The 21095-nt window shown below is 34.8% G+C and overlaps 2 protein-coding genes across 2 annotated transcripts; one reads left to right on the top strand and one right to left on the bottom strand.

Moving 5' to 3' along the window:
- Window positions 1-1321: 1321 nt before the first annotated feature.
- LOC144434839 (meiotic recombination protein DMC1/LIM15 homolog) lies at window positions 1322-9982 on the top strand. Its single transcript, XM_078123351.1, has 12 exons — window positions 1322-1375; window positions 1918-1962; window positions 2556-2606; window positions 3090-3185; window positions 3523-3605; window positions 4457-4624; window positions 5140-5231; window positions 6096-6169; window positions 7386-7500; window positions 8211-8271; window positions 8798-8914; window positions 9804-9982. Exons 1-12 carry the CDS (start codon window positions 1322-1324, stop codon window positions 9871-9873), a joined length of 1026 nt encoding a protein of 341 aa, XP_077979477.1. The 3' UTR covers window positions 9874-9982.
- A 3463-nt stretch (window positions 9983-13445) lies between these two features.
- LOC144434823 (SUN domain-containing protein 1-like) lies at window positions 13446-15170 on the bottom strand. The gene is made up of 4 exons (XM_078123332.1): window positions 15017-15170; window positions 14382-14549; window positions 13838-13930; window positions 13446-13599 (listed from the first exon to the last, which is right to left on the bottom strand). Exons 1-4 carry the CDS (start codon window positions 15158-15160, stop codon window positions 13483-13485), a joined length of 522 nt encoding a protein of 173 aa, XP_077979458.1. The 5' UTR covers window positions 15161-15170; the 3' UTR covers window positions 13446-13482.
- Window positions 15171-21095: the final 5925 nt, after the last annotated feature.

Here is a 21095-nt window from a genome sequence, read left to right as displayed (position 1 = left end):
GTATTCGAATCTATTTAATGATAACGTTTGTGTGTCATATGATGCACTGATGACTTGATGCCAATCATTGGAGAGATCGAGAAGATCTTGTTCGAAGTTAAATGTGTCCAATGTTTTGAATATCAGAACGCTGAATTTTTTTATCGATTTAGATAAGAGACAAATTAATATTAAATTTATTTATGCTGTAAATTTCAAATTGGCCTTGTTACTAAATTTTCTTGTCCCCATTTGACTCGTGAGGAATATGTACCTTTATCATAACCATATCACCTTACAAATTACAATTACAAGTTACACCTATGGAAAGCAATTGGTGAAATTACACTGACAAAATGTAACAACATAATTTACAACACACACATTTAGTATAGCTAATGAAGAGCTCTGTATTGATTTACATGTATCAGAAAGGAATTCTACAAGGGGAAGTTTATCGTCATACTTTCGTAGACTTCCAAGGACCATCACTACTGGCAATGGTAGTCGTACTACCCTAACTAACATTTTGATTTTTTGAATAGCGTAAGAGTGTAACGATAGTCCTTGAAAGTTGAAGTCTACAGGTAGGCTACATCTGAATGGACAATATAAAAAAAATTCTCTTTACTGTTTTGTATAAAAAATGAGTACGGCACATCTTAATGACCCATAGAAGAAAATAGCATATCTCTAAAGCTGCGGGCAATGTACAAGAAAATGATATACATCGTCAGCTATTGTAAACTGTGAGCAAAGGGAGCCCAGGAACCATATTACAAACAAACAAACAAATAAATAAATAAACAAATAAATAAATAAATAAACATAAACAAATAAATAAATAAATAAATGCATTGTGTATACTATATACATCCATACAAACACATTTATTTGTTGTTTGTTTGTTTGTTTGTTTGTTTGTTTGTTTGTTTGTTTGTTTGTTTGTTTGTAAAACGGTTCCTGGGCTCTCTGTGCTGTAAGACAAGACTTTCAAAATCTTTTATCAGCAATGATTTTCAGAGTAAACCTTCTCCCCAACACTATTTGGAAATGAAAAGTCAAACATTCTAGATAAAATTTCTTGTAAGGTAATCTGCAACAAGTAGGGTTCTCAATCTTGATAAGGTGAATCTCAAACTTAAAAAGTTCTCTAAGGTTTAAGTTTAAATCTCATAGTCCACTATACCAAGAATTACAAACATCTACAAAGATTGTCTTGAATTGTTAAAAAAATTATAAATTCCCTGCATATAATATTTATGGTTTTGACTGAGCATTTTTATTTTTTGGAATTTACATTTCTCCCGTACACAGCACTGTACAACCCAAGACTTTTGAGATGGCTACAGATCAAGTTGTTGAAGAAGAGATTGATCAGAATGTTGACGATGAGGTACATTATGCCATGATTCTTATACTTATTTTACAATGTTATTTGATCCATTTTTAAGCCTGAAGCCATGTTATGTGTAATGTATTAATTTTCAAAGTTTAGCATTTTGCCTGGGAATGTGTCACACTTCAATTGTTTTTCTTGACAAACCTATGAGTTGTTATTCCATCTAGCTACAGAAGGTTCACTTCTGTATTGATTCATTGCAATAGAAATGGGATGCACATTACCATTTCCTCCAACAGTATAAGTTAGTTAACACTTGCTATATTTAAATACCTGGCCGTGGAATTTATGGTACCTGTATCAATAATCCACTAAATTTGCATGATAAGTAGTTTAAGTAATGAAAATAGAGTTCAGTAAAGTTTTCCTGAAATTGAATATTACTGCATAGATTCTTTCAAAAACGGAAGTTTTCCAATTCTAAAAACTTCTATGTTGCATGTATGTTTCTGAGTTACTTTCTTGCAATAGTTTTTTTCTTCAGATATTGTTATAAACTGCATTAGTTATTTGTCATAACAAACTTTATATTTCAGGAGTCCTTTTTCCAAGACATTGATCTCCTGCAGAACCATGGCATAGTAAGTTATAATGTAGTTTTGATTCAAAGGATGTGAAAAGAGTACAAAAAGGAAAGTCAATGCTGTACAGACAACTGACAGATAAACAAAAGAAATTTACTCTAAAACTAAAGAGGGAGATAGCTATATTTTGGCATTGTCACTGACTAGTCAACATGAAAAGGACAAGTAATTTTCAAATTTCATACTAGTAATTTAAAACTTTGGTTCAGTGTTTAGAGAGTGTTTGACTTTCAGTTTTGCATTAAGCTCAAAAATATGAAAATTTGGTTCTTTATGAAGGATGGCTGGATAAGACTAAGATCATGTGGATCAAGTGGATCCATTTTTAGGCTGTATATTCATAATTTTGATGAAACCATTACTGTTAAATAAGAATTACCATGAACTTTCTACAAAAAATAGAATATGCACTTGAAGTTTCATGCAGACAAGGTCAATAGTAACTTTTATTTTTATGAGCATACTTTTACTAAATTTATTGTGTGGTGTTATTACATTTGGAAGAGATTATTAGACATGACAAAAGTTAAGTAATTAATATTTGAGTTTTGTCCATCACCCTGATACTGTTCATTACCACTTATTGACAGAATGTTGCAGACATAAAGAAAATGAAGTCATCAGGAATTTGTACAATAAAGGTAAGAAATTACAAACTTTAAAGTAAGATATACCTAGAGCATCATCTTGCTTCAAAATCTACCCCTGATTGATAGCACAGATAGCTTTCTCCTGGCTTTTGTTTTATGCTTTAATTAATATGAAATATATCTACCTGTTCATCTCCTCTGTGTGTGTGTGTGTGTGTGTGTGTGTGTGTGTGTGTGTGCGTGTGCATGCGTGCCTGTGTGTCTGTCTGTTGGTCTGTCTGTCTGTCTGTCTGTATGTCTGTCTGTCTGTCTCTGTCTGTCTGTCTGTCTCTGTCTGTCTGTCTTTGTGGGTGTTGTATGGAGGTGTGTGTGTGTGTATGTGTGTGGGCTTGGTAGTGTTTTGTATGGAGGTGTGTGTGTGTGTGTGTGTGTGTGTGTGTGTGTGTGTGTGTTCATGTGCATGTGCATGTGCATGCACTTTTGTGTATGCATCTTTAAAATGGTAACTGTACCATCTCTTTCACCTATTGACAGGGTATTCTGATGACAACAAAGAAACACCTTTGTGCTATCAAAGGTATCTCAGAAGCTAAGATGGAAAAAATCAAAGAGGCAGCAGGTAAAATATTGGTAAGTAAAAGATACAGAAAAAATTATCATGAAGGTATTTATTTAAATGCATTTAGGACCACAAAGTCAAAATTCACAAGGGCTTTGGAATTGTGGAAAACATATTCCTTTTCATGAATAAATGAATTAAAAAAATTCTGGAAAAAGAAGCAAAAATATGAGTAGAAAAAAAGACAAATATTTCTCTTTTTCTGAAGATTGATAGATGGCTGCCAGTCGCAAATTGTGAGTCTATTATGTTATTATATACTGCTGTGTATATGTGTGTTTGACTGCAATGTGTGTATAGGATATGTCATGAGCCACACTCTCTATGTATTACTTACTTCATACACAGGATCCAGGATTTTTGACAGCCTTAGAATTTAGTGAGAAACGTAAGAATGTGTTCAAGATTACTACAGGAAGTATAGAGTTGGAGTAAGTGTTACAATTATTAATTAACTAAATTTCTAAAAATTCTTGGAAGCAAATCCCAAATTTTGTTCAAATAGTTAAATATTTTTTTATTTCAGGTAAGTCAAGATTATATACTTCCAAAGACTTAAAGATTCTCCCACCTAAAAACAAGATTTTCTTAAGTTACATATTTTTATGTCTCAACAATAGTGTAAGATAGTTATAGTTTCCTTATGAAAAAACAAATTTTTTAATTCATTTATTTATTCCCTTCATTTTGTTTCAAAACACTTTTAGCCAAAAGACTAATCTTCCAAATATACAAATAAAGAGAAGGGCTTACACATTTGAACATTGTTGTAGTTTATTTAGGTTGTAGAAAGATTGTGTTTTATAAAGTTATTGATATCATATGCTCAATATTGCAAACTCTTATAATGTAGATACTGTACATAAATCATTGTTTTAATATCTGCTACTCAGAATGAGTCAGCAGGGATTTTTCATGGTGCCTTTTTGTGTAGTTTTACATCATTGTCAGCTCATCAATGATAGTGGTTTTCATATACATTTTGTCCTTATTTTGGTTTGCTTTGTATTCATGGATATCAATTTAAATCTTTTTAACAATTTGGTTGCCTTGATTAATATTAGCATGACTGTTCTAATACTTTCAGATCACTGTCTTCTTGATAGCAGTGCTAACTAATGTAGGCTAGGTACTCTCAAGGGGAACTTTTTTTTGTGATATGCTCTGACATGCAAGAATGCATGGCCACTTATGTGCAAATCTTATGAATGAAAAAAAGTCTGGCAACTGATCTGTTCACATGTAAAATTAATATGTTATAAATGCAACTATATTCTACTAGTAAACTGCTTGGTGGTGGAATTGAAAGCATGGCAATAACAGAAGCTTTTGGAGAGTTCAGAACTGGTAAGACTCAGATATCACATACATTGTGTGTTACAACTCAGCTACCTGGAAACAATGGTTATCCTGGAGGAAAAGTTGTATTTATTGATACTGAAAATACATTGTATCCTTTGAACAAAACCCTATTGCTGGTACGAGTGTGGTTTAAAATGACATTATGAATGAGAAATGGGTGTTATTTGATACAGAAACAAATTTTTTATGTGTATTTCAACATGAAAAAAACACAGAAAAATATTATGTGAAACAATTTCGACCAACAGGTTTTGTTTGTAACTCAATAAATTGCAAACTACTAAAAAAAATATGTAAAAAGTGTACTGAAAGTGATTTGTAAACAAATTGAGTAAAAACAAGCAATCACTTGTAATCACAAGTCAACACAGGTAATCAGCTATTTATACATGGTGGTCTGTTTCAATGTATTGGGAAGTGACACACAAATGCACAGACTTGACATGTCATAGTAAATATATATGGTTCCCAAACCTTTTATCAAAAACACTAAATTATCTCAATCTTAATGCTCATCCACATGGTTGTGTAATTAACACTTGGAATTTGTGTAAGTTTGTTGGTCAGTGACTCTCAAGTTACCTTTCTTAACTTTGTGATCAGCCGTCCTGGGAGACTGAGAGATATTGCAGATCGATTCAATCTTGACCATGAAGCTATGCTTGATAACGTGTTGTATGCAAGGGCTTACACAAGTATGTAATAATAATAATCATCATTTATTCCCATACCAGATACAGTGTACCTATGATAAAGTATTATGTGATACCAGGAAAAGGGGATTAGAGGTACATGTAGTTGACGAACAACTAATGGAGTTCAATTCCTGTAAACATGTTTTTCAAATTTAGACAATATACAATATCTGGGCTTTCAAAACTGTTCCAAAACACTCAGTATATGTTTACATAGATACAATCACTCCCATTGATGTCTAGACTATAGCTTTCAGCATTAGAAGCAGGTCACATGCATATGAAATGTATGGTCCCACATGTATGTGTTAATTCCATTCACTGACCCTCCATTGGTCTTGCCATGTTGGATCTTATTGGTTCAACTCTGAACAAGAAAATTCTTTCCTAGTGATTTTCAAATTTTGTCATATCGTTGCATGCTTAGTGTGCACTTGTTTGGGATTTCTTTCATTACAAAACTATATGGCAATTTATCTAGAATTTAGAACTAATCCAGTGTCATTGATTATTCAAAGTGTAATTTTGGTAAATATAACATTTCAAATCCTAAGCTGTGTAAGCTTTATATGGGTTTAGTTAAGTTATAATATCAATGATACGACTTGTTTCTGTGGTCTGTCATGTGAGGGCACTAACACTTCACTCAGACACTCATTAGGTTATCAGTTGCTTGATGGATGAAATAGCTGTCAGCATTCTACCAGTATCTAATTTGTGAAGTGAGATACATGTACCTTACTATAAGTATGATTTTCATGATACAAGAAAACTTCAATGTAAGTTTGATACGTACATGTCAAAGTTCTGTAAAGTGCAATGTCTATAGATGTACTTTCCTAAAAATTACACTGTTTGTTGCAGGTGAACACCAACATGAATTATTGGAGCATGTTGCTGCTAAGTTTCATGAAGAACCTGGTGTCTTCAAACTTCTTGTAAGTTTATAACATCTTCAGTAATCTCACTTTATCAGATGTTAATGTATTTGTGAAAAAAAATGTTATCGTTATAATTAACGTAATGTTTTGATTTTAGTATAAAATGTCAAATCTTCAGCTAACAAAACATTCTTAATGAATAGAGTAATGGTACTGGTTTCTCAATCTGAATATGAATGACATGTTAAATTACAATAATTCCTATGATACCTTATTAAAGGAGGGTAAAGAAAAATGAAAAGAAGGCAGGAAGGAGTTCTTTCCATGTAAAACACTTATATAGTTTTATTATTTTCAAGTACCCTCCAAAACACTATCGTTCAGTTATCAGAAAGACAAAAGATTGTCTAGTTTGGCCACTAGGAGTGCTGTTTGGAAACAGGCTTACCCCCAGATCATGACCATGGTAGCCTGAAAACACCAGGTGTTGGTTCCACTTATTATAATACACTCAACCCCCATGTGTAGCGAGTGGTTACATAAGTGGACCAATGACTGGACCTTTCAGACTATAACCATGGTAGTGGAGTACTATAGCCTCCTCAGAAAAAATCAGTTTCCCAAGGTTTCATGGCAAAAGCTGACTCAGTCTCAAAGATCAAAAAATTATGTGTTGAACATGGTTTCAAATCAAGTAACTTATAGGAACTTGCGTTAAACTTATAACCACATTTTGTTGACGTGTGAATTTAGTCTACACTTTTCTTCATGTGGGGCACCCTCTTGTGGCACATCTTTTCAAAATGACTAAAGTGGGTAACTCATATCACCAAGAGTATGAAATCTTTCATATATATAACAACTCTGCTAAACATAGATCAAAGTTTACATTGAATATGAGATGTGTAAATACTTTTTGCTATATATTACACTTGTCAGTTTCTATTCATTTAGTTTTGAGTATTTTATTACACTTGTACTTTTGTTTATGCTGTCTGTAAATTGGACTACTGACATGCAGTTCCTATAAACATTTCCCCTATAAAATGAATAAATGAATGAATGAACAAACGATAAATGAATGAATGAATGAATGAATGAATGAATGAATGAATGAATGAACAAATGAATGGATGAATGAATGAATGAATGAATGAATGAATGAATGAATGAAGTTATTGTGTAAATAGAGAAAAAAATATGAATGAATGTGATGTTGAATTTGGAGAGAGTTTATCACAATAAATTCTTAAATGTGTTATATCTTGTGTAGGTGATTGATTCAATCATGGCTTTGTTCAGAGTAGATTTCAGTGGGAGAGGAGAACTAGCTGACAGACAACAGAAACTAGCACAGATGTTGTCAAGATTGCAAAAGATTTCAGAAGGTAAAACAGTTTAAATCTTCAGCATTTCCTATTAAGTCTGGAGAACATAGATAACACCCCAGGAGCGGTACCAGTGGCCAACTCTGGTAGGGGTGTGTGGCCAGTCCTGGAAAGCCCAGGCCCCATTTTAGACCCACTATTGACCAAAAACCAATACCTCATTTTAGACCATTACAGGTTTTTGAAAATGAAAGTTTCGACCAAAATACATTTTCCTTAGGAGGCAACATTTTGGGGCAATTAATGACAGTTATGATTTGGTAAAGGACAATGGACCACATTTTTGTCCAAGCAAAATCGAAAATAATGCAAAGTGGACCATGTTTTAGACTCTTCAGCTAGAAAAAAACCAGACCCCATTTCAGACCAAAGAGCTAGAAAACGCACCCCAAAAGGCAGCACATAATATACATATACTCAAATAAGAGGAGTAGCCTATTTGAGAGTTACAGAGGTTCATATATGCATGCATGCTGTTACGAGTTGAGTGTTTGAATCCCATAGTCTTGGATTGCTGCCAGGCAACTGTCACCATCTAAAACTAGACATTGGTCTATAGTACTCCGTCACTCAAATGTATTCTTTAACCATGTAGTGTATACAATTTTAACCAGACAAAACATAACAAATTTAGTCACAATCCTTTTTGTCCAATGAATTGAATATAGCACTCCACACTTTATTCTTTTCTTTTCTTTCATTGAACACAGAATACAATGTTGCAGTATTTGTAACCAATCAGATGACATCAGATCCAGGAGCAACCATGAGGTAATTGTTGTTCAGTATTGATTATCAAGAAGATGATTTGTGTATGTTTGTATGTTGTCATTATTTGCACTGCAATATTCTTCACTGTCTTCTTTTGTTGTCGTGTTTGAAAAAAAGGCGATCATTTTCCAGTCTGTACAGAAATAATGACATTTGAGAAAATATGAAGTACACCGACATCTTGAAATGACAAACTGCAATGTTTGAATCCCATGGTCTTGGGTTATTTTGTTTTATCAGTGAGTTATTTAGATCAATTAGAATCACTCTTTATTGTGGATCATGTTTCTAAAGCTGTACTAAATAACGGTTTCTAACACCCAAATTGGAATCCTACTCTTGATTTACAGGCTGTGGTTGTCCCAACACAACTTTTGATAAGTCGTTTACCACTTGAACATAATTGCATAAAAGTATTACAATGTATTTTAGTCTAGTTCTTATACAGTATTGTTACGATTTACACCTTTATAGACCACGTTGGCATCCAGACTACATGTATTTACATGTCTGTTGTATTTTGCAGTTTCCAAGCCGATCCTAAGAAACCTATCGGAGGTCACATCCTTGCCCATGCCTCAACTGTCAGAATTAGTTTGAAGAAGGGACGAGGTGAAACAAGGATAGCAAAGATCTATGACAGGTAATTATAAGTTAAAAACTGACATAATTTTTAAGTTTCATTGTCATAATTTACCTAAAAGTTATTACAAATATACTAGACTAGTATGCTAACACATTGCTTGACTTGATGTGATGAGACTCTCTATTGGCATCCCCTTCTACTCATTGACAAACAAGAACACACTTTTTGAAATTCTAAATGATTCATTCTCGTTTCAGTTATAGAGGGCTGATATTTGTTTATTTAATGAATTTAGGAGTCATTTGTGTTTGGTTAGGTTTCTTTATGTTTTCATTTGAGAGAGGGTATAAGAAAGTCTTTCCTTTTAGAAATTCACAAAATTTTGTACCACAGTTTAGAGTATTAATGTAGAATGTGCCTCAGATATTAAAACTCTTTAAACATTCATTGTTACTTTGTCTGAGAAAACTTTGGCCCATTCCCAGTTAAAATCAGGAAAACAAATCTGGGGTCACCATACAAAGTTTTGAAATCAAGGTGAAAATGATTTCAAAATGTTGTCATTTTAGAATCCAATATGGCCGCCAAATGCTGTGTTAATAAAAGATTATCTATTTTCTTGCAATCTAAGATGGTAAACCCTCAAATATCTTTTATGATTTCAAAAGGATCGGGAACAAGTTTTCACATGGCAAAGGTTGGGCAGAATTAACGAACTTTGATTTTCAGGGTAACTCGCATTCTACTACGTCTAGTTCCTGACGATCGTGTTCAAATTTTACACTCCATCATGTGTGAAGATAAAGTAGTGTAAAATCAGAACACGGTCGTCAGGAACTTAACTAGACTTACATTCTCCTGACTTTCCATGTTTTGTTGCATGAACTGAAATGTGAATGGAAACAGAATTTCAGTCATCCAAAATAATCAATTATTTTTATTTCAGTCCTGATCTACCAGAGAATGAAGCAACTTTTGCGATATCAGGTGGTGGTATTATTGATGCCAAGGATTAGATGAAGATATCCCAAGCATTGGCATGCTGCAATGTAATCAGAAAAGTAGAAAAATGTAGAAGTGTTTATATCTACATACTAGTATTTCTAATACACAGTCTCAGAATACTGAGAGGACTTTTACTTGTTTTTGTAATTATAGTTCATATTAATATAAAAATATAATAATTTATTACAAATTTAAATGGTAATTTTTATATATCAAAGAATTCAATATTAAGTACTTTTTTCCCCAATGAATTTTTCGAGACTCAGAAATTTGATTGAACAGATTTGAATGTAGACTTATGATACATTGTGTCCCTCCACCCTGACCGATGTGTGAGGGCGCCCCATACCTTACAAACTAAGTTAAATATAATTGCAAGTCTTGTGTTTTTTGGATTTGAAATAAAAGACCGTTTACACTCCAACAATTAGTTTTATCTAATTTTTATTTTCAACAACATTATCACAAGGTTTTTTTTTTTCTTACATTTTTTTGAAAACAATACTTTTATATCCGAAACATGATTACAAAAGACATAAACGAGTCAAAGAAGAATACATTGTGAACATATAGAAAACATATATTAACGAACACCAAGTACAGTCTTGTATACTTCATAAGTTGCATTGTGTCTATAATGATACATTCCATGAAGTTGGTAGTGAAAAATATTCACACAAAACTGTACAATATTTCATTGACAAAACTGAAAGGACACGAGCATTATATACACTATCTGAGTAAAGATTTGATAGTTATTCTTATATTGCTCTCATAACTTTTAACTTAGATGAATGCAGAATTTCCATTTCATATTAACTTTCATGGAAAGCACCTCTCTATTTTCTTTCCTTTGTAATTGATTTTAAGTCAGATTTTAAACATAACTGAATTTTTCACTACAAATGAACCTCATGTGAAAGTTGCTGTATGTGTATACCCTGTTGACAAACAAGGGGCATACTTTATAGTGATACACACTAGCATTGTAGTGTTTGGGTAGCACAGACTACTGCACCTGTAGCCAAAGGAATGCATATCTTAGGAGTGTGACAAACTCACGAAATGTTCAGGAGACACAAATTAGTGAACACTTTGTAACCGTGTCCTATATACACATGGATGGATGGAACCAAGGCACAACGACTGAACTATGACCAGACATGACATCTCTTGAACACAGACATAATTTCATTGGCCAGACTGAATCCCAATCCCCCTTTGCAAAAATTTGAAAAGTGTACTAGGAGAACACACTATATTCAACACTGAAGCAGTCTGTTCATTTGAACAGTGGATCAGATATGCCATCAAACCGTACATGTGAATGCAGTATGAAACATACATGTCATACCAGAAGTGGATAAAATGAAAGATGAATGTGACATTTAGGTAGTAGGGTTGGTTAGATAGTATGTCTACAACATCTGACTAGAACTTGTCTTGATTCCACTGTAATCAAAGTATACTGTGCAATCATAGCTTCACCGCTTTCTTCACAGTACGGAGAGATAATATGGCCATTTTGGATCTATTTAAATTATCAGTACAATAGAATAGACAACAGTCTGGGAGAATATAGATTTTACAGTCATGGATATACAACAATGAAAACTTTCAGTCGATGAGTTAGTAATGCTCACTTCCTTCCCTACATTTTCATTGTTTGAGCTTATATGTGATAATCTGAGACATTCACAAACTAAAATGTGGTCTGATATGACACTGCAAATGTTGAAAATCTGAACATAGGCTAGTTTGCTTCACTCATTGTGTTTACAGCATCCCATGTCTTGAGTATGACAACATCTTCTATCAAAATATTTTTTGATATGTTGTCGTTTTACAATTCATTGACAAATATTATATCCATGGTAACCATTGTCATGGAAATTACAAAACATATACTTTGTTAATTTGAGTAATTTATTCATTGCAACTTAATTCAACAGTTACATACAAAATTGGATTGAAAATGTATCGAACATATGATATCATTTAATTAAACTATATTATCTTATAATACATATTTGCACTTTCATACTCTGGCAGTGAAAAAAAAAGTCGGTGAGTTTGAAAATGCAAAATTACCTTTGTGAAGTTGAAGAAAAAAAAAAAAACTTATTTACAAAAAGTTATCGTTATAGCACCTATACAGGTTTATGTACATTGAGGTGGGAGACTTCCATGTCAACTTATTTAACTATAGATACATTGCTGGAAAAATATACAGCTGGGATCATGGCGTTTTACACATCAAAAGATTTATCTTGACTTGGAATCACTCTATGAAATTTGAATGCACATGAAATACAGAATGTCATAAAAATTTGGAGTTTCAGAGATGAACAGAGAGGTACAATTGTAGTATTATGGATCTTTACAATATTTTATGTAAAGATAGACCACGTTTTACTTTTTGCGTTAATTTTTGGAAGCTGAAAAATACACCAAAATTTTATCGGAAACATTTTCTTCCAATATTAGCTGATTAGCCTGTTGACTGTACAGCTATGGTGATTGGACAACTTTTGCCCTTTATTAAACTGGCCTGGTATCAAATGATGCATATAGTGTCTGTTAGTCTGTAAGCTACACCATGTCAGGGCACCCTCACACATCAGCCAATCCCAGTTTTTTAGCGATTTGCTGAGAGAATGGCATGGCATTGTATATCTTTACAGACAATAAGTGTGTGTCTCTCTCAACTTCCAAAATCTTACAACAAGAATAAGTGATTGAAAACTTCAAAGAAATTGCACCAGATAAGTGTATTCATGGCATACCAGTGAGTGGGTTAAATTTTCCAACTTTACTAAACTTGGCGTCAACAAGTTACACTATTTACAAATCTAGACTGAGTAGCATTGGTGAGTGGCAGTTCAATTAGAATCAATACCTCAATAACTTTTAACTCTGACATACTGTAATTTGGAAGAACATTCCAACAATCTACCTTTGATATGAGTCACATAAGGGGCCTTGTCACTTCAGGTCACTGAGGGGAGTAGTGACAAGAACCTCTATGTCATCAAAGTTTTGTATGAATTCCGGGCCTAGAAAAAAACATGAGGAATAACACAAAAATATCTTGTGCAAGCAAATTGTCTAAACTTTTGAGCAACTGTTGGGTATTGTATTCAACATAAAAATGCAAATTTCTAGCACCACGTAAAATGTGGAAAACTGACTTGACCTATCATTGCATTATTCTCAGTTTTCTAGTAGAGGCTTGTATTCAATGTAATAAGCTTTGATTTGTGCTCCATCAATTAACACTACATTTGTTAACATCTAACATCTACAGGGTCTACTTCTCTATGAAATTCATTTGGCAGCATTTTGTCACTGATTTCACGCAATCAGTTCACTAATCTTGTAAATAAATAATAACTATACACCAAGCTTTGGCAATCAAAAAGCACTTTGTACATATCTTCTCTCTCTTGAAAATAAAAAAATAACAGGTGGCAAATAGGACTGTGGATTTCTATTCAAACAGTAAGGGTCATTACAGTGTTGGACAAATTCAAGCATAAGCCATCCCCTCTCCCCCCCCCCCCCCCCCACTTTATACTCCTTGGCTTTGTTAAACAAAGACATTTATATACATGTATATTCTAGTCCTTCTGTAAGACACCGTGTACTCTAAATCTATACAAGCAGGTGAATTCTAGGTTGCCATAGTTACTGTTGATTTTCAGCTCAATGATTGGATAGGCACCAGGCTCAGGATTCTGAAAAAGAAGAGAAGAGTGAAGCAATTAAGTATGATGTGAAAATGTGGGGTGGGGTTGGGGTGATGACAGGGGTAGTTTTATTCACGATGTGACAGCCATTTTTTGACAATTGAGAGTTTTGTCTTACATTTGACAATTTTGTGGATGACTCCTATTTCTCATTGTGTTTGACTAAAACATGATAAATCTGATTTGAGACAATTCAATTTGAAAGAGATAATTAATTATCACTTACTGTGACTGGAAAGAACTGTAGTGGTGCACCCTCATCTTCATAGGTATAAGAACCAAGATGTGTTCCTTCATGCTGGAATTCATCATCCAAACCCTATAAACATAATAGTTTGATATTGTTTATAGGAAATGCAGAATTTAGTGATTGTTTTGTACACTTTAAATTACACTTAAGTTTATAGAATATATACATGTAAAGGTGAAATGTTTCTCTCTTCACATCCCTTCCTCCCATCCATCCAGCCATAAATATCTACATACATACATACATACATACATACATACATACACACATATACCCCACTACACACACACACACCACACACGCACGCGCGCGCGCGCACACACACACACACACACACACACACACACACACACACACACACACACACACACACACACACACACACACACACACACACACACACACACACACACACACACACACACACACACACACACACACACACACACACACACACACTGTATCATCCTACAAATGAAATACTGTCACAGTGAATCATTAATATGCAATCATGACTTACCCAAACACTGAACTCTCTTGGGGCACTATCAATATTACCATTTGGTGACAAAGACTTAGGGATATGTTCCAGAGAGAAAGATGTGGGTTTGACAACACCTGATAGTTGGATTACCAAGTAGCCTTGTGTTCCTTTGAATGCCCAGCAGTTTCCTGGTTGAATATCAGGCTGAAATCAAATATAGATAATTTCATATTGATAAGTTTTGTAAACTGAAAAGAACTGCTTGTAAGTAATTCACACAGTGTTATGTGTTTTCTGAATTCTCAACCACAGGACATCCAAATATTCAACTTTGCTGCAAACACATACTGTATGTCTCAAATCTCTGCAACAAGTTTGAAAAATGGTCAGCCTGTAGTATAGTAGGTCCCTGACACAATGTTAGTCTAAATTTTCGATTCTTGTTAAAAAGATTTGCTGACTGCATGTAGTTGTTATTCATACTATACAGAATCTTTTCAAAAAACAAAAATTTGTTAAAACAAAAGCACTATGCACTTGCCTGCATGAGGGCGCTAACACACCTCAGGATGCTACAACTCGTAATATGCACTGCCATACTATACATACAATACAACAAAAAACATAATAACAATATCTACTATAGCTCAATCTGTTAGTATTATGCGTACCTGTATAGCAGTTCTTGGTGAGTTTTCAGCATACCACAGTGGGATTCCAAAGATACTCAATAAAGCTGTTTTAGATTTATGTGTTTCTGAACACCGGGTGTTGATAACACTGCCACCAGCTGACTCCAAGGCATAGTCTACCATACCTGTCTTGTCTGCACTGTACAAAAACAAGGCTTCACTGATCATTGCCCTGATTCTCTGTAAAACAGGAAGAACAAATACATCAATTGGAAGTTACAAAGTGGTAAATACAATATAGCGTATTACAACTTACAAGGATCACTGGCAACGCTAAGTGATAACAGTTTTGCAGGTGTTTCCGTTTCAGTTTTTGTTGCCTCGGTAACACTAGTAGGAATGATGTCAGGTTCTGTGGCAATAGCACCTGGTCTTGAGTGTACTGTATGCTCAGAAAATGTGATAGCGATGTAGCAAATTTACAGTGCATTGTAATCATATGATGTCACACACACTATGGCCTTGTGACAAGTTGTTGCAAGGGTATGAAATACTACTGTAAACCTGGAAATGTTCGCGTAAGATTTATTTTCGCTAATTTCGCTACAAAACAAAAACACGAAAATAAGTAGTAGCGAAAATATATATTTCTGCATAATGCAATGTACCAGTATGGTTATTAGTGAAAATTAATCTTTGTTAACTACATGAAGACTGTAAAATCGCAAAATTTTCTAGTCGTGGAAATATGCAGGTTTACAGTATGCCAGGATGTGGTACCAATAAAGAATGCACAGCTGAAAAGACATCCTATAATTTGGACATGCAACTACCGGGTGGGTAACTAGCATGCGGTATGCAACTGTACATGCATGCATGATAACTTTCTACATGGCAGTCAATATATCATACCATAGCTACTGGAGTGGTTCTAAAAATGCATTTTAATAATCACATTTATCATGAGGAATGAAAATTCAAAATACCTAAAGACATCACTGATCGATATTTGATAACCTTCCTCAAACAGCGCACTTCCAAAATTAATCCTTCTTGCACGGTGTTTAGGGTAAATTGCCACAGGCTTGTGACACACTTGCAGCTACAAATCTTTTTTTAGTATTAAAGGGTAGTCATATCTTTCTACCGTTATGCAGGATTGATTTCCACTCATTTAAAGCAAATACATAAAAAGTCCTCTAGTAGAACTTTAACTTGCTTGTTACTTGACTGAAAGACAAACTTTGGCAAAGAATAATCCGAACAAAAATAACATATTGCACAACCTGAGTGAAAAAAAACGACTCACCTGTTCACTTGCATCTCCACTTCCACCAGCAATACCACCAAAGAATGCAGAACGACTTGACTCCGTTTGATTGATGTTGATGCTGTGACTAAAATATCCACTTCTCATTGCTAATAGTTCTTGTAGTCTAACTCTGATATCCTTCAAATCATTCTGATATTGTTCCTTGGTGATAAACTGACCATGTATCCAGCCAGCAAATTTACTGTCCGAATCGTCCAACATTACCTGATAATCACAATCAAATACAGAGGAATATTATGGTCAAATAATAAGATAGACTACGTTTTGTGGTGTTGCTCTAGGTCCACTCCTAAAGGAATGGGATTGACTGATGTGTGAGGGCGCCCTGTCATGGTTAGACTGTAAAATTTGTGGTGTTGCTCTACCCTCATCGGCCAGCTCCTAAAAGAATAGGGTATACTGATGTGTGAGGGCGCCCTGTCACAGTGTACCTTACTGACTAACGACAAGAGTGCAGACTCTACAACGTTCCTTTTCTCTACATCTGAAAGTCTGAAAATATGCCAAAAACGTTGTCTAAGAAGTGAACAAAGGGATTCAATCAGCTTTAGGATCTGAGAATACATATTCTGATACTGACCTAAGACAAAATAAGTTGTCACAATTTACAAAATGTGTTGCAAAATTTCTTAGAAATTAATTTTCAATAAATTACTTATTGCAAGCTTTAACCTAAGTGCATTCAGGATACTCCAACTACTTGGAAGTTGGCACCATAAAATATATCAAATTGATTACTTGCCTGGTTCAAAATATCCGCAATGTTGTCCCGAATCTGTGGAAGAACAACACAAATCAAATATTTAACAATTTGGTGGTTGCAAAAAAAATGATAAAATTCTTAAACGGTACAAATGAAAAAGTTCCACTTAAGGTAATCAGTCAGAAATTACAGGAATTTCGAAAGTGTTGGGCAGTAAAATAAGCTTTATTTTTTGTCGAGAATCATAATTCTTGTGTATATTCTGGTAGGGATCAGAAACATTGGAATATCTGTTTCACTTCTCTGACTGTATTGGGGCTTGCTGGCAAATAGACAATTTACATATATGCAAATGACACATTCAAAGTCGATATCGTGCAAAACACTTCACTGTGTGTCGGATTACACTGAAATCAGTTGAGTTAATTGCTGACCGATTATGTTAATGCTACTATTGCTTGGGGCTTAACTTTTATTGCTAATTTCAAAGAGATAAAAAGTATGTTAGGAATTTATGATTTCTACTGACACATTCATGATATAATTTCTCTCTTACTATTTCAGATACTATCAAATACTGCACACTTTATTACATCAAGGACCTAGCTGTGCCATTCATACAGGTGTACATGACCCAAGACATTAACCCCTGTCTTTATATTACCACAATGCCAAACTTACCAGTAGCCTAAAGAAGGTTTCATTCCTGCAGCACTTGTGTAACTCTTTCAGCAAGGTGACGTGTTCATCTTTCAGTTGGTCAACATCTACTTTTAGATTTTTGAGATCTGTTGAAAACTTGTCGCCATCACTGCCAGCAAACCATCCACCACCACTACTACTACTAGGGGAATGTACACAAAGTATATAGTTAGTTAGTTATTATTTTAATAGTTGAAAAAACTTTCAATTTTTTAACAGACCGATACTACCCACGAGGTGCACATTGAAAATGCCCTCTACCATTTTGAATGCAGTCAACAAACACCTTCACTCTTCAAAACCTTGGAAAATTTACATTCTTTGCCATGAAAATACATAAACAGCTTTTGGAAGAAAACCTCTCTACATAAGACGATTTATTTATTTATTCTATGTTGAACATATGTTTGTAACCACGAACCAATGTCCATTATTCTTTATTCAGATATGTACATTTAAGGCCCATGGCCTAGAGTACAGAATAAACAATATCATTATTATTATAATAGCTATTTAGTTGTTCATACTAAAAACTGTTATATACAACAAGGACATTCCTCACTCCTTGCAGACATGCATGTGGTATCACAGGGAAAAGGATGAATAATCAATTTTGTTCTCACTATTTTCCTATGAAGGGGACAAAATTATAGTACATTTAATCACAAAATAGTTTTCAGCTAGCCTTCGCAACCAACAAAAGTACCTGGGTAACGACCTTTCATATTCTTGGCTATTTTTTGCAAAAATAACCACAAATATTGAAACAAGACTTGCCACACAAAATTGTACACAAACACTTTTATGTGATCTTTTTCTATCAATTCTCAATTTATGAGAATGAAAACTATATATTGAAAACTATGAGTTGAACTAACAGTACGGTACTAACCTGGCTGAACCAAGCAGTGTTTCTTTGTTTATCTTCACAGATGATCCATCAACCATGATGGTTACACTATCTCCATCGTTGCTGACAACTGTCGACTCTTCCCTGTGTTGGTTTACTTTCCCTGCACCAGACAACTGTAAAGCAGCCACTGTAGTTTCTAAATCACTCAGTCTATCAGAAAGGACGTCGTCTTTCTCTTTCCTAACACTACTAAGAGTATCCACATCAATCATCATAGATGTCAAATCTGACTGGATTTTCTGTAAGCGAGTTCCAAAGTCGGCAATATTGACATCGGCGCTCTGAGAGCCAAGAGAGACTGCATCAAGTTTTAGTGTCTCCAGTTCTGTTTCTACTACCAAAACTCTGTTCGCTACACTTTGATAATCTTTCTGAATATCTACCGATGTAACGGTACTCAAGACACTTAGTTCATTTTTAATGTTTGCTAGGACTGCTTCTAAACCTATCACATCCCTCAATGCTACACCACCGTGATGAGATTTAGATTCTGCAGACTGCCCTTGAGCGAATCTGATATCCACCATTTGTACAAGCTCATTCTGTTCTGTTCTAAGATTAGCAATCTCAGTCTGAATCCGACTCAAAGTTCCATCATCTTGTATACTTGAGATACTTATTTTTGAATGCACATTACCGAGTCTTGCAATCTCAGTCTCTATGGTTTCTAATCTACTAAACAGTGCCTGTAAATTCTGCCAAGTTTGTTCATCTCTGTTAATAAGTTGTCTCATATCACTGAGCTCAACTTTCAGGGAGATCATATCATCTTGTACAAGTTTCAAAGCAGCTATATCAGTGCCAGATTTCAACTGGCTGATAGCAAGTTTGATTGAATCCATTTCATCTTGTTCGACCTCTGACCTATCTATATCGCCTCTCCTCTTCTCCGCTAGAAGTACTTTCATGTCTGCTCTCATACTTTCATACTCATTTCGGCTCTTCAACATCTCGACGTCTGCTCTCAGACCTGGAACGTCACTCTGTTTCCTCAGCCTATCAATTTCTGCTTTCAGATCGTTGACATCGTCTTGTATCAGTGAAAACTGTTCATCAACATACTCCACAGACTGTTGACTTTTCAGTTCGTGTTGTAGTCGTGTGACATCAGATGCAACACTATTAAGATCATTTCGCAGTTTCTGTATCACAGAATTCAATCCGGAATCGTCTTCCTCAAGAGTGCTTTGTATCTTGTGAATTCTTCCATCCAGTCTGTTGACGTCATTCCGTAAGATATCCAGAACTGACTGCAGTTTATTCATCTCTTCCACTTTACTACTCCTGTTCTGTGACAGCTGTAAGTTTCTGATACCTATTTTGATCATATCAAGGTCTGTCTGTAGTTGATTGATGCTTTTCACAACAATTGAACCTGAGAATGAATCTTGCGATTCCGAACCTTCTGCTGAAATCACCTCAGCTTTCCGAAGCTCCATTTTCAATTCTGTAATTTCTACCTGCAGCTTATTCATATTGTCAATAACTTGTATCTTGTCAGTGCCACTGTCTGCTCTCAAACTCTTCAACTCGTCCTTCACTGACAACACATGGACGTTCAATTCAATGAAATCAGATCTCAATTTGTCTATTTCATCAGAAGACAACACAGTAGTTTCAAATTCCTGTAGTTTTACCATATCGGCTTTCATAACCAATATTTCCTCTTCCATCTTACCCATGTCTGATTTCAATTTTTTCACATTATTAATATTCATACTCAGCTGACCTGTGATTGGTCGTTGAAAATCCCTGATGTTTTGTATGTCTTCCTGCAAGACTTTCATTTGCATTTCTAACCTGTATAGAGATTCCGACCGGGTGGTATTCTCTTGTCTCTTCACTCCCTTGTCTACACTGGCTCTCAAAGCAAACAATTCGGATTCAAACTTAGTCATGTAATTCTGGAACCGACTGATTTCCTCGGCTGTATTTCTGCTGACTTTTTCATGTTCTCCCGACACTACTTCTCTGACATACTGCTGTAATTCAACTTGCAAACCAGCTATCTTATTTGCCAACATTTCTACTTCAGTCTGCAGTTTACTGTAGGTAATGTCCAAATGTTGTACGTACTCGTCAAAGCTGTCATATTTGCCATGTTGCGTCAGAAGATTCCTGATTTCAACTTTGATAGATGTCATGTTGTTTTCCAGGTTGTTGATTTGAAGCAGTATATGTTCACTCTTCAGCGTAGTCTCTGTGCCGGTAGATGGGTTGGCAGCATTAGAGTTGTGGTGTAATTTCCTGAGATCTATCTTAAAAGCAGTTACTTCATTCTCAATCTGATTCAGCCTCTCCACAACCTCAGCACTAACTGCCGAGTCTCCATCATTGACATGATGCTCTTCTACGTGTTCCTTCAGTACACTGGCTGTGCCATCCAGGACATTAAGTTGTGACTGGAGTTTAGCGACTTCGGTCCACAAGTCAGTGGTCAACGAACTATGTCCCACTTCATCTCTAA

This window comes from Glandiceps talaboti, chromosome 5, assembly GCF_964340395.1.
Source record: "Glandiceps talaboti chromosome 5, keGlaTala1.1, whole genome shotgun sequence".
In the NCBI taxonomy this organism is placed as follows: Eukaryota; Metazoa; Hemichordata; class Enteropneusta; family Spengelidae; genus Glandiceps; species Glandiceps talaboti.
This window is presented reverse-complemented; position numbering and strand designations above follow the sequence as displayed.

What these genes read in the sequence shown, in the direction of transcription:
- LOC144434823 (XM_078123332.1), bottom strand. Translation starts at nt 15,160, where the DNA reads ATGGTAGACTATGCCTTGGAGTCAGCTGGTGGCAGTGTTATCAACACC. An exon ending in CACCAAGAACTGCTATACAG is followed by an intron (nt 14,550 to 15,016) that starts GTACGCATAATA and finishes ATTTGATTTCAG; the next exon opens with CCTGATATTCAACCAGGAAA. An exon ending in TACAGTTCTTTCCAGTCACA is followed by an intron (nt 13,600 to 13,837) that starts GTAAGTGATAAT and finishes CTTCTTTTTCAG; the next exon opens with AATCCTGAGCCTGGTGCCTA.
- LOC144434839 (XM_078123351.1), top strand. Translation starts at nt 1,322, where the DNA reads ATGGCTACAGATCAAGTTGTTGAAGAAGAGATTGATCAGAATGTTGAC. An exon ending in ACAGGAAGTATAGAGTTGGA is followed by an intron (nt 3,606 to 4,456) that starts GTAAGTGTTACA and finishes ATATTCTACTAG; the next exon opens with TAAACTGCTTGGTGGTGGAA. An exon ending in GTATGCAAGGGCTTACACAA is followed by an intron (nt 5,232 to 6,095) that starts GTATGTAATAAT and finishes TGTTTGTTGCAG; the next exon opens with GTGAACACCAACATGAATTA.